Here is an 18,751-nt window from a genome sequence, read left to right on the forward strand (position 1 = left end):
AGCTGTCTTGTCATCTTGTCACCTGGGAAAGTCACACTGGCTCAACCTTTTATAGGGCACACAAATCTCAGCTTCAGAGTGAAAAAATGTCTTTAATTGGAGCATTGGAGTCCAATTCAAATTGGAGTCAAACAGGGTGTGCTGTGCTGGTCCTCGAACCGGCCCAGTTCTGTCCCAGTAAGTCTTTGATGTAATGTGCAGAGAGGAGTCAGACAGAGCCCAAGTGCTGATCCTATACTGGCACAGTTGTCCACCAGAAATGCCCCAGTTCTCTCCCAGTACTGGACTGATTATTGGATTATAGTTACATGACATTTTTGATCAAGGTGCTCTCTTGTGCCTATTTGTATATCCTTCATTCTCATGTTGTATGACAAATCCCCTTTCCCAGCACATTTTCTGCATTGCACTACTTTTCCGAAATGTTTAGATAAAATGTTTGGACACGTTTTTCAGTGTTGCCAGCCTTCATTATTTACTGAAAAGTATAGTGGCAGGTGCTGGTGTTAAAAAGCTGGCACCAAGACAGCTGCCTGAAATTGCTGGTTTCAAAACCAGAAATGTTAAGTCACAGGGATTGATTTTGACACCTGTGGAAATGTGTGCTGACCATTCCGGTCCTCTTGCCAGGGTAAATGTTTAGCTTGTTCTGGTTGAGCACAAGCATGGTCCTGGAGAAAAAAAAAATATAGCTGGCACTTCATTCACTGCTAATCTGACATCATTTGCGTTATCTTGTAGTGGACCTATCTTGTAGTAGCCTACCTTGCCTAGGGCAACAACAAATGTACATCACTTAGTCACTGAGTTTTTTTCATTCTGTAGAAACCAAAAAATACATGAAAGAGCACTGAAAAAATAACTATACAAATAACGAAACAAAATATATCGAATATAAAACTGTGAAATATATATAAAAAATAACTAGTTAAAAATGAATAATCCAACAAATGATATTTGCAATATTTTTACATTATTTTAACTAATGGTGAACAAAACTTTAACAAATGTTTTTGTTATGAACTACATTTTATCCATGCTTTATAAAACACCTACAAATAAAATGTTCAAGATTTTACAAACCTTTTAAGAGAGTATTAGTATCAATTTCCAGACAATTTGTCAATGTTTGATAAATAGAAAATATTGACATTTACCAGTCACTTAAAAACATTTTGTTAATGTGCGAAGAGAACCCATTCTGTGCTGAAAATTACCTTCACTGTGTGTGTGTGTGTGTGCGCGTGCGTGTGTGTGTGCACGCGGGCGTGCGTGCCCGCGTGCCCATGGCCCATGTGTGCATGTGTGAGTATGTGTGTGTGTGTGTGTGTGTGTGTGTGTGTGTGTGTGTGTGTGTGTGTGTGTGTGTGTGTGTGTGTGTGTGTGTGTGTGTGTGTGTGTGTGTGTGTGTGTGTCCTCCACTCAACCCCCAGCTGTCCACTCTTGGAATCTGATTCAATACTCCATTCAGAACAAACTGTCAAACCATAAAATAGAGAATAGCATTCACTGTTGGCAATCATTTATTTTATTAATTTTGAGCAGCATAGAGAGGATTGTAGTAAGATATAGGCCTACGGGTGTGCTACTGACTGTCAGCACAAGCAATTAAGGAAGAAGAATGGCTGGATACGCCTACTAGGTCAGAAAAAAGCTGGTTCAGCTTTTTGTAGGTGATCCGTTTTTGAGCAGCTGTATTTTAGCCTATATGGGGTGGGGCTATGTTGGGAAGAAGTTGAGTATGAATTTGTGTCAGGTGAAATTATGTTTATTCTGTGCTACTGGTCAATAATTCAGGTAGAGCAGAATACCAAGGCAGAAATAAGATTGAATGTGCATATGGAAGGTAGTATTTATTACCATTAAATTCAAATTTATATTACGCCTAATAATGTCCATTCATGTAGTTGCTGAACTGATGCCCTTAACTGAGAGGTAACCCCTACTACCCCGCCAAAAAAATCACTGTTTATCAACATGTTCTCTTCAGGCTGTTCTTGTTACCGTCCAATAGAAAAGCGAGGCTGGTGGATGCAACGCCGCGAGAGAGCAGGTGCGAGTGTGCGCTCAGACTAGCGCGAGACATGTAGACATTTCCCTCTCTTCTCGTTGTGATCTTATAGGGTATACCCAGAGAGGATTTATAGAGGAGAGGCCAAACTGGCAGCTTCTTCCGGGTGGTACTGTCCACGGGGCGGCGATGTTCAAGCAGAGGAGAGCCGTCAGAATGAATGGGGGTCCTATGAAGCTCCACAATAGACGCAACTGATGTGTCCGATATGGAAGGTCTCCAGTTTTCATTTTATTTTTCCTAAAGGAAGTGTAAATTGCCCTTCCAAATGGCATTTGGTTTGATTTTTTAAAGTCATTGCATTTTTTTAAAAACACGCATTTTGTGCATGAATAACGTGAAACTCAATTACCCAGAATGCTGCACGTGAGCTCTCTACCCGGGTGGTTCTGGAAAACAAACATGGCGCCAACTCGCTTTTACTACCTTAAAAATGTGTTAATCCGACGCTAGATTTCTTAACTGATGAAAATCGAAGGCAGAAATCAACATTGTAGTGTCTAAATATGAGGTTGATTGGTCTATTTGTAGCGTACATCACGATCGGCTGAGTTGTTGGCCTCACGTTTGTCAGTTAGCTTGTGGCTAGGCTACGTCTCGCCGACGTTAGCATCCGGTTTAGTTCCCCATTCACCAATTTGATGTCGTCATTTCCTTAGCTAGAAGCTAGTGAAGACTGACTCACAAATGTCGAAGCTGTAAGAAACTAGACGGATATAACTCCTAGGTTACTGTGTTTTAAATTTTAATGTTTAATTTGCAGTCAGAGACGACCGTAATATGTCCAGGTTTCAGTTGCTAGGGAGGACTTATTGTGGGCCATTAGCCCCAGCCCAATAGGGGAACCCCAATCTGCTCTGTCTGAACAGCGCCCCTAATGCAAATCCATTGAACTGCGGCCAAATTTTGTATAATGGGGCGAATAGCCTGTGGGACGGCTATAGGTAGAAAGGCTAGGGTATACCGGCGAGAGGAGACGTAGCCCAAAGCATCGATATTTCAGTAGTCAGTCGCTTCACCCATCTCTCTCCAGACAGAGAGAGAAAGAGAGAGAGAGAGAGACAAGTGGAGTTTATCTTTTCACAGAGTGGCTGAGCTCTTCAGCCTCAAAGAGGGCACGCGCGCCTCGAGTACCCAAAAGCGCGCCAGGAGTTGCACATGAATCAACGGCATTCCATGTGAGCGAGTCTTTTCGACCACAAATCCTTCATCAAATGTTTAAACGGTCGGGGAGTGTTGTCTTTCTCTCACACTACGTAGGGACTCGGGACTATTTCGTCTTTCTGAGGAGTGGGGCTTACCACGGATGCATCTGTGGTGTGGCATTCTCTTATCAACGGGCATTCCAGTGGAATGGTCCAATAAGGACTAGACTACGTGCAAAAATGTGTTTTGCGAAGAGTAGATTCGTAGTGCTTTTATGTTTTGTTTCAGTGATTCGTGTTAACGGAACATGTGGGCTATTTTTGAGAGACTGCTGATCGTCCGCTCTCCTGTCGCCCATGACACCAACTTCTGGATTTAACATTTCCGGAGAATGAATGATCGGTGGAAAACCATGAACAGCATTTCAGAAGTCGACGATGGACAGCAACATAGAACACAGCAGGTAGGCATGTGTCTGAGTGTGTTTCTGTGTGTCGACAGCAGGCTTTGGCCGTTTAGGCTACAGACAGACGACTTTGGTGGAATAAAAAGTCAGTGGTTAATAAAAATGGACGCGTAAACGGTAAACTTCGTCCGGTAAACTTCGTCCATTATGAAGCTACATCGAAAAGAAAATATGACGGTTTTAATACGCGGGTGGAATGGTGGTTTCGTTGTGATAGTTTATTTATTTTTGTTTAGTTAATTTAATTATCTCCAATTAATAGGCTACCGGACACAGAATAGGCTACCTATGTACTATATTAATTTGTAGTGTTGGGGGTAACGCATTACAACAGTAATTACGCAATACTTTTGCTATAACGCTGTGATGAGGAAGCATAATAGATAGGCTAGTTAGGCCTACAATACCTGCAACGTCAGTTACAATACATTTCACTCCAACCTGGAGTTTAATGGTGTTCAGTGTGGTGGATCAAAATAAGTTTTTCCTGAACCTGTTAGGTTTTTGGCATGTTGGTGAATGTGAAAGAGCCATGTTGCATGACTCGCTTGTTTTACACTGTAAATGGCCTGATCTATATTTCCAGTTATTTTAGTGAGAGTAACTTAAATAGGCTAATGAAATAGGCTATTGAAATTACAGTAACATGTAATCAGTTAACTTTGCAGTGTTTTAGTAGGCCTAACTTGTCCAACACTGTTTTTAGCCCAAGGTCTCTATGAAACAAGTGGATGTTCAAAGAAGGTTAGCAGCTTCCTGTCAGTGGGTGATTGACTTTTAAATGAACAAATTATAGAAACAGCAGAATGTCAGTAAATGTGGATGGAAAATATGATTCTGCTGCATAGCTGATGATGAGGAAAGATTATGATGACAGTGGTGATGGTGGTACTGACCATGGTGATGGCCAGGGCCGTATTACCGACCGGGCGAGTGGGGCTGGCGCCCCTGGGCCCATGGATCCAGGGGGCCCAGGGGGGGGCCCAACAACAATCCAGATACCGATGTCGATGCTGATTGCGATAGAGCCCTCTATTCTAGGATCTTCTTTAGTTGTACTTCTTTAGTCTATAAGGGTTAACTGAAATGGGCTGGGGGGAGTGACAGCAGTCAGAGGGCCCTCTGCCACAGGACATAGGAACCAGAGGGCCCCTGGGCCATGTCGTACAGCAACCAGAGGGCCCCTAGGCCACGGAGGATGGCAATCAGAGGGCCCCTGGGCTACGGGGGATGGCAAAGGGCCCCTGAACCACGGGATATTGCAACCGGGAGGGGGGGCCCTTGCAATATCCTTGCCCCGGGGCCCAGACCCGTGTGAGGGCAAAGTGACTGGTGTGTGTGTGTGTGTGTGTGTGTGTGTGTGTGTGTGTGTGTGTGTGTGTGTGTGTGTGTGTGTGACAGAGAGCCTCTTTCACTGTGTGTGTGTGTGTGTGTGTGTGTGTGTGTGTGTGTGTGTGTGTGTGTGTGTGTGACAGAGAGCCTCTTTCACTATGTGTACAGTGGTGCTCATATGTTTACATACCCCAGAAGAATAAACGCTTTCTTCGCGATTTCTCACAAAATATGAAGGATTACACAAAACCTTTTTTTTCACTCATTGCTAGTGACTAGCTTAATATATTTATTAGCAATATTCTGTGTTTACTCTTTCAAAAGCATGATCACAACCCAAACTACCCAAATGACCCTGTTCAAAAGTTTACATACCCTAGTTTCTGATGCTGAATATGGCCCTGTTTAACATCAGGGACTGCTCTAAATTGTTTGTGGTAGTTGTTGATAAGGCTCTTAATGTTCTCAGATGACAAAACAGCACATTCTTCCTGGCAGAATGGTTGTTTCCTATAATATCTTTGGGTGTCTTGCTGGAACCTCACATTTGAGGTTTCCCCTGAGTGGCTCAATGATGTTGAGATCAGGAGAGTGAGATGGTCGCTCAAAAACCATTTTATTCTTTCTGAAGCTAATGACGGGTTGATTTGGCTTTCTGTGTCGAAATATTGTCATGTTGGCACTGTTGGAATTTCAATTCAGAAATGCAATATGAGGAGTTTGGTTGGAATCAAGCCAATGGGCAAGGGAATCATTGCATTGCAATGATCATTGCAAGGGAAATTGTTCAGGAGGCATAGGACAACCAAAAAATAACTTCAGGTGAAATATAGGACAACATGAAAAAATGTTGGCACTTGAGGAAAGATGGGCTGTTGGGGGTTGCCAGGAGAAAGCCATTACCACAAAAATGCAAACATGTTATTTTGCATATGATAAGTTACACCAAATAGCACAGTGAAAAGCATCAAAATGCCTGTGACAAAGTCATTTGGAAAAATGAGATCAATATGGAACTTTTTTAGGCCACTATTAACAGTACCATTTGGAGAACAGTCAATGGAGCCTATGATGAAAGTTACACCATACCCTTCTGTGAAACATGGTCATGGACCACCAGAGACGTGCGGTCAGGGTAGGCAGGGTAGGCAGTGCCTACCCTGGGATAAATGTCTTAAAAATAAAAACTAACACGTGTTTTAAAAAATATTCTTCAGAGTTCACATACACAACAATAACATTGATTCAGCATAAATTATGAGCTGTTTAAAGTACAGTATACGCAGGACAACGATCAAAAACCTAAGTAATCGCACAAAGCAAAGCGCTCAGGCTTGGGCAGGTTGCCGTGGCAACGCGCAGTCCCGGCTGGCAGCAGAGACAGGCTGCTGGTAGCCTGAAAGCAGAGCTTTCGAATGCCAGCCAGGCAGCCTGGTAAGGCTCGCTTTTCCTCTGCCTAGCCTGCCTTCAGTGCTGTCAATGTAGAAGTTTGCGCATGCGTATTAAGTTGTCACATAGATTGTCAATGGGACTAAAAGCAGAGCCTTTTGACTGTGGCGGGAGTATATGAGCCAATCACAGCGCCCAAAATGAAAAATTGTTACAATTCAGGTGTAATAACTATGCAATAGCCCAGCGAAGACACTCTGCATTCAGCACTCTATCGAAGACTTTGGAAGTGAAATATCGGCAGCTATGTCAACAATTGCACATCTGATAGTGTTTTAGCAAGCTGAATTACCACTCTTACTCTTACTCTTCGCGATATCAGGGCAAGGGGCAGAAAATAGTGTATATTCCATCAGGAATGGTATGAGAGAAAAGAGTGGCTCTGCGGGTGTGATGTTAGCAACCGTCTGTTCTGCTTCCCTTGCTTGCTGTTCTCAACACAGCTAGCAAGGCAAGGCTTGTTCAAACTCTAGCCGTACAGAAAACATGGCATGCAGTNTTTGGCGTTTTGCCTTTATTGCAAAAAAAGCCGAGAAGTAGCAAGAAAGATGGTTCAGATGATAGGCAATAGCTGAGCCGTTTGCAATCGCTGCATTGTGGAAATATTCAACATCAGATGGGTAGCAGCTTCAAGTAGTTTGAACACACTGGGACAAAATATCTTCATCATGTCAACCACCCCGGGCTTTTAATGGAACTAACTTGCATGGAAAACATTCTCGTGATTCTGCTTTAAGGTAAGATTCATCTAATTATTAAGCTGTGGGTAGCCTTTTAACATGAACATGCTCAAGTTTGTCGTGGTGCCTTTTGTTGATGGGTCAGGGAGGTGTTGACATTGAAGATTGGTTGTGCTGTGGACACGAATAGACTGTGTGTGTGTTATTATGGACGCGAGATTGTTTTTTGAGCGTACGACATGACTTCATTTTCCTAATTTGATGCGTGAGGTGTGTGGAGCCTGTTAGCAAGTTGACGTGCAGCTGTGTTCTTTTGAAGTGCACGGTGTACGAGATCAGCGTGGGGGTGGTGGGGCTCGCTCGAGTGACTGGGATGGGTGCTGCTCACGCACTCAAAAATTGACTTGATTTGAAACACCTTGCACAACCGTTGCTAAAGTGTTTGAGAATACAATCACGCACAAGAATGAGTCTCAGAAGTGTTTTCGTTGGTTTACTCGATGTACCAGTAGGCCTATTTACTGTCTGAATGCACGGCTCATGTTTGAGTTCGCAAGCAACCCGCCCCCTTGCCAACTTTCCTTCTTGTCTGTGAGTGTTTGATTAGCAGCACAAAATGCGTCAATGAAGCAGGAGCTGTTACCTAGGTTGGTTGATTGCTAAATGTAAATCGTTTCCCCTCACATGCTATGGTGTGATTCACAGTTGGTGAACTAGACATTTTATCTTCTAAACAAAGTAGGCTACACTGCCACCCTGCATCCATGTGAAACACCCTGGCATTTGCAACAGAATAAACAGAAGAGGAGCAAAGGCAACTGCTAAAGCCAAAAGTTAAAGCTTTTCCCCCAAAATGCTGTGGTGATGTAGCTTTCTAAATTATTGTAAAATGTAGGCCTACAGGTCCTTAAATGTGTACAAAGTAGGCTATGGGTCCTTGAGCTACCAATTTGCCAATTTGGCAAAAAAGTCTAGCTGGCCTTTTCAAGAAATTGAAATTATGCATTTTCACTTATTGTTTCAGATGTAAGGTCTACTGACACAATGTCCAAATGTCTAATAGTTTAGCCTATTTACTTATTTAGTTATTAGAGCTGTGGTGGCTAAGCACTGATGGCATTTTATATTATAGCCTACTTTATATTTACAGTATTTAGAGAAACATAGGCCTACTAATTTGTTGCACATTAAAGACCTTATCAGCATACTAGGTGAATAGGCCATCCAAGCCATACCTTGTGGCATAAGGCCTCTCTCACACTCACACTCACAAACACACACACACACACACACACACCATGTTACATTTCAGATCTGCATGAAAGGGGGTACTATTTGTTCAAAGTTTTTAGTCTTTTATAAACGTTTTTAGCTGATAGTGACTCTCCAGATTTGGTTAAAATGCAGGAAATTGCATCTAAGAAATACATTTTTTTCCGGGAGAGGACCCCCAGACCCCGCGCTAAAAAATACACAAAATATTTATTTTCTATATTTACTGCCTACCCTACCATACCCCTCACTGCACGTCACTGTGGACCACTGATTTCATGGGGACATTTGAGTTACAAATGCATTATACTTTTGATCCATACTCGCAGAATGATGAATACATTGCCCTGTGAAAAATACTGGAGGAAACTTGACACACATCAGCCTTGAAACTGCACATGGTCCATTGTTTGGACATGCCAACATGACAATATTTCAACACAGAAAGCCAAATCAACCCGTCACTAGCTTCAGAAAGAATAAAATGAAGTTTTTGAGCGACCGTCTCACTCTCCTGATCTCAACATCATTGAGCCATTCAGGGGAAACCTCAAATGTGAGGTTCCAGCAAGACACCCAAATATGTTACAGGAAACAACCATTCTGCCAGGAAGAATGTGCTGTTCTGTCATCTGAGAACATTAAGAGCCTTATCCACAACTACCACAAACAATTTAGAGCGGTCCCTGATGTTAAACAGGGCCATATTCAGCATTAGCAACTAGGGTATGTAAACTTTTGAACAGGGTCATTTGGGTAGTTTGGGTTGTGATCATGCTTTTGAAAGAGTAAACACAGAATATTGCTAATAAATATCTTAAGCTAGTCACTAGCAATGAGTGAAAAAAAAGGTTTTGTGTAATCCTTCATATTTTGTGAGAAATCGCGAAGAAAGCGTTTATTCTGCTGGGGTATGTAAACATATGAGCACAAGTAGGCCTGTCACGTTAACAATTTTTGCCAGACGATAACGATAACAAGAAATTATTGCGATAATCGATAATATTGTCTCTCTCGCCATTTTCAAACAATATAATGTGCAATAAAAAACACTGCTATGCAAGGTGCGGCCTCCTTCTTGAAACATTGAATGTAACATTTGGGCCAGCAGACTCAGAGGTTTAAATAATTAAGATTGACGCCTGCTCCAAGAAGAAATGTGTCAAACAATATAATGACGTAAAAATGCAATAAAAATGTGACTACACCCCTTCACATTTTTAAAGCATCATGGCGGGGGATATATGTTTTTAAATACATCCTCATGGAGCACAATAGGCTCTAAATAGGCTTTTTTGTATTTATTATTAAGGTAAGTTATATAGTCTTTCTTTAGGCCTAACATTTTCTGTTATTTATCTTTCTCAAGCACACTGAATGGCTTATAGGCCTATCCATGGTGTGATGTAAAATAACCTACTGGTGGGGTATTGTTAATTCAAATTATTACTTAGACAGCTTATTTCAAACAAATGCACGTTGTTACTAGCTAATTGTCAGTCAAAACCCAAATCAGCCCTGTTAAAGTCATTTCAACATCAGCAAAAAGCAAAAGAGCATGAACAGATGCACAAGTTCCATCTCTCTCTCTCTCTCTCTCTCTCTCTCTCTCTCTCTCTCTCTCTCTCTCTCTCTCTCTCTCTCTCTCGACTCTACCCTCGACTGGAACAAGTTGCAATTCTGCGCACTTTAAAGTCCTCTATGAACGCCCATACATTGATTCTTATGAGTTATGAGTCGCCATGCCTCTGTTTCCCCTGTAGCGCGCTCAACCGTTCACATTCTCCTGGTGTGACAGATTTAAATCCACAAATCTTATCTTCATGATTTGCTTGCGGACTGCCTACTCATATTGTTAGGTCTAAATAAACAAGAAATATAGCGAAAATCACAAAAAGAACAGACAACGAACGTCGGGGTAGGAAGCGCATTGAAATAATAGGCCCTAGTGGAAACTCGGCGAGGATTAAAAAAACAGCCTCAGAGCAAGTTTGTCGCGACGGCACCACTATTTCATATTTGCACAAACACGTCTTCGTCGTGGATATTGGGTTGCTGCGCATGTTTCAAAATGAACATTTGCCTCTGTGTTGGAGCTGTTCATTCCCCTCTCTGAGGAACGTTGCAGATGCGCTGACTGAGACTGGAAGAATATTGCGCTCCTAGTCTCTAGCGCTGATTCTTTGTCGAGGCTTATAAGCGACGCGCGGGAACACCAGCGTTCTATTTCAAAGACGCAAGTAGCCTGATCAATGCACTTTTTCCAACCAGAACTGCACTGAAAACTGCAACTTAAAATTACACCAACATTTAAGTGCCATTGCGCTGCGTTGGCCTATAACGCGCCATCAGTAGTTCTACGGCAGAGAAATGGAGCGAGGGAAAACAAAACATCACGCAAATAACTTATCGTTACTTATCGGGGCCAGAAAAGTGATCCTTGTAAAAAGTCCTTGTAAAAAGTTATCGTCCGATTTATTGACTTATCGTATATCGTGACAGGCTTAAGCACAACTGTATGTGAACATCTAAGAGTGGATGAGGCAGTGGGTGTGTCTGTGTCTGTGTCTGTGCATGTGTCTCAGGCAGATAGACAGCGGAAAGAGAGAGAGAGAGAGAGAGAGAGAGAGAGAGAGAGAGAGAGAGAGAGAGAGAGAGAGAGAGAGAGAGAGAGAGAGAGAGAGAGAGAGAGAGAGAGAGAGAGGGAGAGAGCATTTTTTGAGAGAAGGGGAGGATAGCAATGGGCGAGTGAGAGAAAAGTGTTAGAGAAAGGGGGAGGAGAGCAGTCAACAGGGGGTTGTTAAATTCATGATTGTGACAGTGGTGCCATATAGTGCAGCAATTACCTCAAACAATCTTTCACTTGGTGATACAAGCATCAAATTTGGTTCAGAGGTGCTTCAGACCCTACTCTTTTAGAAAAGGTCGCTATCCAGGTGAAAAAACAAAATGGCGGCCATTTTCCAAGATGGCCGACATGCCGATATGAATGATCAACTGAAACAACTGTTCAAATGGTGATACAAGCACTGGAATTGTCATAGATACTCCTTAGACACACTTCTTTTGAAAAGGCATGCAGGCCACTTGAAATCCAAGATGGCCGTCCATTTTCCTAGATGGCCACAATACATATTATTGGAATCGGTTATGGGACAAAAAGGGCACTACTGTTACGGAGCTGACAAAAGCGTGAAACTTTGCACGATGCTTCCTTAGGACCCCCTCAATGATTTAAGCCTAGGACCCCAAGTGAAATATTCAATTTTCATATCAATCAAGTGAATAATACATGTATTTATCATGTGTCAGCTTGGATTATCTACCTCTATAAGGCCATTACAAAATAAAATATATATTGATTTGTGTTCAGATATGTATATCTCAAGTCCTAAGTGTACTGTGGAGTGATAGGGGCCTTTATGCTTGGGAAATTATGAATAATCAATGTGCAATACACCATACAGTATATTGACAAATACTTTATGTATTGTATGTATTAGCAAAATGGTTTTCTGGTCTACTTTGTGCTTAAACTTAGATGACATGTTGGCTACCTAACCACTTAATGTATTGATTGCTTGTTATTTTTTATTTGTGTGTGTGGTCCTTTGTTTAAAACATATCTGCCTGCCTTCCCTCTCTCACACACTCAAGTCTTTCAAAAACTTTAAACAACAGCATGTGGAAATGCCATTGGCTTTGGAGGGATACAGCTGTCAAAGTAGCCTACAAGTCATCAAGACTATACTGTACTGTACTGTGGCGTAGTGTACTCTGCTATACTGTACTCTACTCTACTGTACTGTACTATACTGTACTGTACTGTACTGTAATGTGATACACACTGTACTATACTGCACCGTACTATATGCTACTGTACTTTTACTTTACTATACTGCACCGTAGGCTACTGTTGTATGCTACTGTACTGCACCGTACTGTATGCTACTACTGTAGTGTACTGTAGTGTTCTGTACTGTACTCTACTGTACTGTAATGTACTTTACTATACTGCTCCGTACTGTATGCTACTGTACTGTACTGCAATGTACTGTACTACTGTACCGTACTGTATGCTACTTAACTTTACTGTACTGCACCGTACTGTATGCTACTGTACTGTGCTGTACTGTACTGTATGCTACTGTACTTTACTGTACTGCACCATACTGTATGTTACTGTACTGTGCTGTTTTGTACCGTACTGTATGCTACTTAACTTTACTGTTCTGCACCGTACTGTATGCTACTGTACTGTACCGTACTGTATGCTACTGTGCTGTACTGTACTGTAGTGTACTGTACTGTACTATACTCTACTGTACTGTAATGTACTTTACTATTCTGCTCCGTACTGTATGCTACTGTACTGTACTGCAATGTACTGTGCTGCACTCTACTGTACTGTATGCTACTGTACTTTACTGTACCACACTGTATGCTACTGTACTGTGCTGTAGTGTACTGTACTCTACTGTACTGTACTTTACTATACTGCTCCGTACTGTATGCTACTGTACTTTACTGTACTGTAGGCTACTGTAGTGTACTGTACTCTACTGTACTGTACTTTACTATACTGCTCCGTACTGTATGCTACTGTACTTTACTGTACTGCACCATACTGTATGTTACTGTACTGTGCTGTACTGTATGCTACCTAACTTTACTGTACTACACCGTACTGTATGCTACTGTACTGTACCGTACTGTATGCCACTGTACTGTGCTGTAGTGTACTATACTCTACTGTATTATACTCTACTGTACTGTACTTTACTATACGGCACCATACTGTATGCTACTGTACGGTACTGTACTGTACAACTACACAGAACTGAAACATTTAGAGCATTCTGAGGTCATGTACAATATGATGCAAAAAGATGTAGTGGGAATGAGTTATGTTACTGTTACCACTCAAAATCTTGAAGGTTAAAAAAATCATATGGCATTTTGTGTGTGTGTGTATATATATATATATATATATATATATATATATATATATATATATATATATATATATAGTATATACCATAAGAGAATTGTTTTTTAACATAGATATTTCTCTTAAAGGTGGCAAAGACCTACGGTAGGTAACATGTTGTCCATCAGCTGTCATTTTTGAAGTAGCAATTGAAATACTCAATGATTACTGAGTTTATTGTAATGCAACTTGTGACACAAGTACTAGGTGCGGACTTGTTTGCAAATTCAGGGGGAAAAAAACAATTCACACACCTCTGCCTACTTACTCAACACCTACTTAGAAATCATTCCCATTTGATTTGAACTGAAGATATAGCCTACATGTACTGTATATTGAGTGATCTGTGATGCCATTCTTAAAGACTGAAATGCCTTCACTATAGACATAATGCTACTTGTGAAAATTTAGAATTAGGTGATCTTATGGGTTCTTCATACACATGGCGAGGTATTGTCCTTTACCCTCTCTCATACACATAAAAAAAGATCTGTTATGGAAATTAGAGGATGGAGAACCTGCTACCTTGCACATCATCTAGACACTTCCCAATTCAGATGCAGCTGAGCGAGCATTAGCAGCAGTCTATTCTCACCATAGTTTTAGTGTGGGAAATGCTCATTTTAATTCAGACCAAGAATCTTCTCAACATTTTCACAATGTTACATTTGCTGTCAAACATGTAAGCACAGACTCACCCATACTTTCACACTATGAACATTTTTGTAGTTGCAGCAATCTGGTCAAGCAGGCTACCCCTGCCCTTGCTTCATCTCTGCTGAGTTCGGGACTATATTAACATCGTCAGCTAAGTAAAATGTCATGTAATAACAAGGTAATGCATGACATATTGTATATGACATGGTAGAATGTTTTTCTTTTTCCGAGGGCTCCGAGGCTAGAATTACAGCATATACCCTAAAGAAACACCATGCAAAGTTTGGTGCTTTTGTCACTTCCGTAACGGTATCTGTATTATATCTGTATTGCGGCTATCTTGAAAAATGGCCGCCATCTTGTTTTTCCACCTGGATAGCGACCTTTTCTGGGAAAGTAGCTCCTGAAGCACCTGTGAACCAAATTTGGTGCTTGTATCACCAAGTGAAAGATTCTTATGGAATATTGACTTAATATCCTTCACTAATACTCGTTGTCCTTTATAGCCGGCATATAAAACCATGATAAATGAATAAACAGCAGCCAGCATCTTGCTCTTGGAGTTTATGGCCTGTACTCTATTAGCTCCTTTGGGTTTGACTGCCTGAGTGTGTGTGTGTGTGTGTGTGTGTGTGTGTGTGTGTGTGTGTGTGTGTGTGTGTGTGTGTGTGTGTGTGTGTGTGTGTGTGTGTGTGTGTGTGTGTGTGTGTGTTGTGGGGTATACTGGTTCTGCTGCGACTCCTGGGCCCCTTGGAAGAGTCCTATGCCAGCGTTCTATGCCAGTGATGTGTTCTGTGTGTTCTGTTGGAGGGGAATCTTCTTGGAGATGAAACAGCTGTTTATCGCCCATTGCCAACATGTCCTACATCTCCCCCACACCTTGTGTGTGTGTGTGTCTGTGTGTGTCTCTCTCTGTTTCTCTCTGTCATTGTATCTGTCTCTGCCTTCCTCTGCCTCCCTATCTCTCTCTGCCTCTGCAGTCATGTGTCATTGTTTTCGCATTTGCTCTTTCAGTCTGCACTGAGCCCTTATGCATATATTGGGATTGGGGCACTTCCCCTCGATGTCAGGCCTGTAGGAGAGAGAGAGAGAGAGAGAAAGCGAGAGAGAGAGAGAGAGAGAGAGAGAGAGAGAGAGAGAGAGAGAGAGAGAGAGAGAGAGAGAGAGAGAGAGATGATTAAAGGGAGGATGATTTATCAGTAGGGATCTTCTTTTATAGAGCTGTCAGTGCTGTTCATGAGGAAGAAAATCTCTCTTGAGTAATTGGAAGAAGGGGTGTCTGGCATGAGGCTAGTTTTAAAGTTTTAAAGAACACACACACACACACACACACACACACACACACACACACACACACACACACACACACATTCACAGCTCAAGTCTTCTTGATGTCCCTACCCTCACACTTTTGTCACATTGGCACTGAATCTTATAGTAAGTGTTAATTAAGGCTGTAACGATATTGCATCGAACCGAGGTATCGCGGTACGCAGACCCACGAACCCCTATCGCGAAACTGCCTCGCAGAATCGCGATGCGCCCTTTAAATGTTGTTACCAAAGTTATTCCCTAACAAAATCTCTGTTGTGGTCCCTCAGTCTAGAAAACAGCAGCATAAAGGCAAATGTTTGCATATGCGCTTAAAAAAGACAAGTAGAAAAGGGGCGCACATGTGCGAGTAACACTTCCATTCATCCCTCTCTTATAAAATGTTCCGTCCAACCAGCACTTGCATTTGTTATTATCAATTGCCTGAGCAACCTCCGCGAGACGAAACACTTGGAAACGTCGGAAGGTAAAGCACAGAAATGAACAACAGACCCAAGAAGGCTTTATCAAACGTGTGAAGGTGTTAAGATTCATGCATGCGCCGATGCTGTTGAGTGGAGATAGACGTTGAGCAGAGAGAGAGAAAGAGAGCGAGAGAGCGAGATGCTCCGCCTGCCCAAATTCATAAACCACGCGACGCTCTATCAGGGAAGTGTCTGAAGTCGGGCGAACGTTGAGGTCGATGTGGATATTTAGGCAGCGTTATTCTTCCCCGCATTGACCGCCTGCCTAGCGAAAACATGCTCCATTTCAGCCTGCATCCATTCCCGCTCTTGACAAAATGTCAAATCACAAAACCAAACAAAGGACAACGTGCCTGTTGCATAGTGAGAACATAGGCTAACTGAGTTTCGAGTTTTGTTTGTTTAAGCGTGCGCGCGCTGCTGCACGATCAAAAAAGTAAAAAAAAATATTAAACATAAAAATTAAGTGTTGCATTTTTGTAAGTAACTTTACACAACATGTTTCCTGACGAAATATGACCAGTGTTGTTTCAGTTAATGTTTGGATATTAATTGGATAATGTTTGATAATGTGAGACAGTTGTTAGACTAATAGGCTACCTACTGGAACCCTGACCCTTCTCTCTCCGTCTCTGTCTCCCTCACACACGGTCAGCATCTCAGCATCATATGATCTAAGCCTATTAATAAGAAGCCTACTTTTCCTTGGTGAACTAATATCCCTTATTGTGCTTTGATGTCAACACCTGGGGAACAGGTTGCAGTGGTAGGCTATATCTGCAGCATCATTTAGGTACACCTACAAAATTAATGTAGGCAGGTAGGCCTAAATGCAAAAAGAAATCATATATATAGCCTATATAGGCCTATAATTTATTTTCTTTCTTTTTTTCAATAAAATCGTGGGGCATATCGAACCGTGGGTCATATATCGTGATACAAACCGAATCGTGGGTTGGGTGTATCGTTACAGCCTTAGTGTTAATTATTCGTTCTCAGCGTCACTGTCTCTGTGGCTCTGTCTTTCTGTCAAATGTTCTCTCTCTTACACTGTCTCTCTGTCTCTCTGTCTCTCTCGCTCTGTAGCTTGTTCTCTCTCTCTCTCTCTCTCTCTCTCTCTCTCTCTCGCTCTGTAGCTTGTTCTCTCTCTCTCTCTCTCTCTCTCTCTCTCTCTCTCTCTCTCTCTCTCTCTCTCTCTCTCTCTCTCTCTCTCTCTCTCTCTCTCTCTCTCTCTCTCTCTCTCTCTCACTCACACACACACACACACACACACACTACACAATACACACACACACTACACAATACACAGACTGACACACACCCTGCTGTGACAACAGCCTTCTAAGAACCCAAAAGAGACAGAGATAGACAGACTGCACACACAGAGGCAGAATGAAAGAAAAAGAGAAAAGAAGTGAGAGTACTGTGTCTTGGTGTTCCTTGATGTGCTGGCCACACTATTTCTGATCTGATGTTGTTTTTGTCATGACAAAATGATTTTCAGTCTCTTGGTACTTTGACAGAAAATCATCTTAAATTTGTGTTGCCCTTTTGTGTGTGTGTGTGTGTGTGTGTGTGTGTGTGTGTGTGTGTGTGTGTGTGTGTGTGTGTGTGTGTGTGTGTGTGTGTGTGTGTGTGTGTGTGTGTGTGTGTACCACACTGCACTGCCTCAGGCTCTCATCTATATTTGGTGTTCAGCCAGCTGCTGTGGCAGTCTCATCAAAGCTACAGCAGTCTCTTATCTCACATCAGCCCCAGATCACAACCACACACTCCCCAGATTAGAGCCTCATTAGGGCTATATCAGTACTGCATCAGGGCTATCAGGGCCATATCAGGGCTATATCAGGGCCACATCAGGGCTATATCAGGGCTATTCAGAGCCACATCAGGGCTATATCAGGGCCACATCAGGGCTATATCAGGGCTATTCAGAGCCACATCAGGGTCAATTCAGGGCTATATCACCAGTGCCAGCTTACGGTTATGTCAGTGCCATATGATGGACAAATCACAAGACAGATGCATATCAGCAGCATTACAAACAAACTTCACATCACACACAAGTACAGTATTAGGCCCTTATGCTTGCTGTAGGATACGCGTGCACGATTCATGTTAACTTGCGTAGTTCACGTCCATTTTACTCGCGTTAGATACTGCAACCAAACGAGTGCGTTAGGTGCGATATCACCCGGACAGTATTTGATGCAAAAGCCTCGCTGGACCTATATATGACCATGGTTTATATCAGTGGTTCTTAACCTGGGGTGCGGGGATCCCCTGGGGGTGCGCCAGAGATTCCAGGGGGTGCACGGAATTTTGTTTGTGTAGAGGTTGTGACCAAAATTATACTGGCAAACATTATAATTAGGCCAAATTAAACAAGTTTTGGTCCCCATTTAAAATCATTGAGGTAGGGATGCAAACGATTAATCGATTAATCGACTTTAATCGATCAATGTGTTAATCGATTAAAAAACATTAATCGCAATTAATCGACAATTCAACTGACAAGAGACCGAGGTGAAATGGACATGTGAAGAGGGTGTGTGAATAGTGGGAATATTTAAATCACCTTTGGATTAAAGAATTTAAATAGAATTAATTTAAATGTGGCATTTTATCTCCATTTTGTAATTCAAATTTTTAGATTTAGTAGTTTTTTCTCGAGAAATATTGAGATTTCGGTGAGAAAACGCAGCTTATCAATTAATCGTAAGTCGATCAATAAGGCTATCAACTAATGATTAATGAATTAATCGATAATTTGCATCCCTACATTGAGGCATTGATTCATGTCTCAAGCGAGAATCATTGTAGTTAATCACTCATTTACAGTTTTTCTCGATTGCCTACACACAAGTTCTGGTACTTCACACACAATTCTCG

At 41.9% G+C, this 18,751-nt stretch overlaps 1 protein-coding gene across 1 annotated transcript in view; it reads left to right on the forward strand.

The window, feature by feature from the left end:
• Positions 1–3,608: 3,608 nt before the first annotated feature.
• LOC134445537 (fibrinogen C domain-containing protein 1-A-like) overlaps positions 3,609–18,751 on the forward strand; it is a 112,548-nt gene continuing 97,405 nt past the window's right edge. The window contains exon 1 of the mRNA XM_063194590.1: positions 3,609–3,680. Coding sequence (XP_063050660.1) covers positions 3,609–3,680 — 72 coding nt within the window. The remainder of the gene's footprint in view (positions 3,681–18,751) is intronic.

Source organism: Engraulis encrasicolus, chromosome 3 (genome assembly GCF_034702125.1).
Source record: "Engraulis encrasicolus isolate BLACKSEA-1 chromosome 3, IST_EnEncr_1.0, whole genome shotgun sequence".
Classification (NCBI taxonomy): domain Eukaryota; kingdom Metazoa; phylum Chordata; class Actinopteri; order Clupeiformes; family Engraulidae; genus Engraulis; species Engraulis encrasicolus.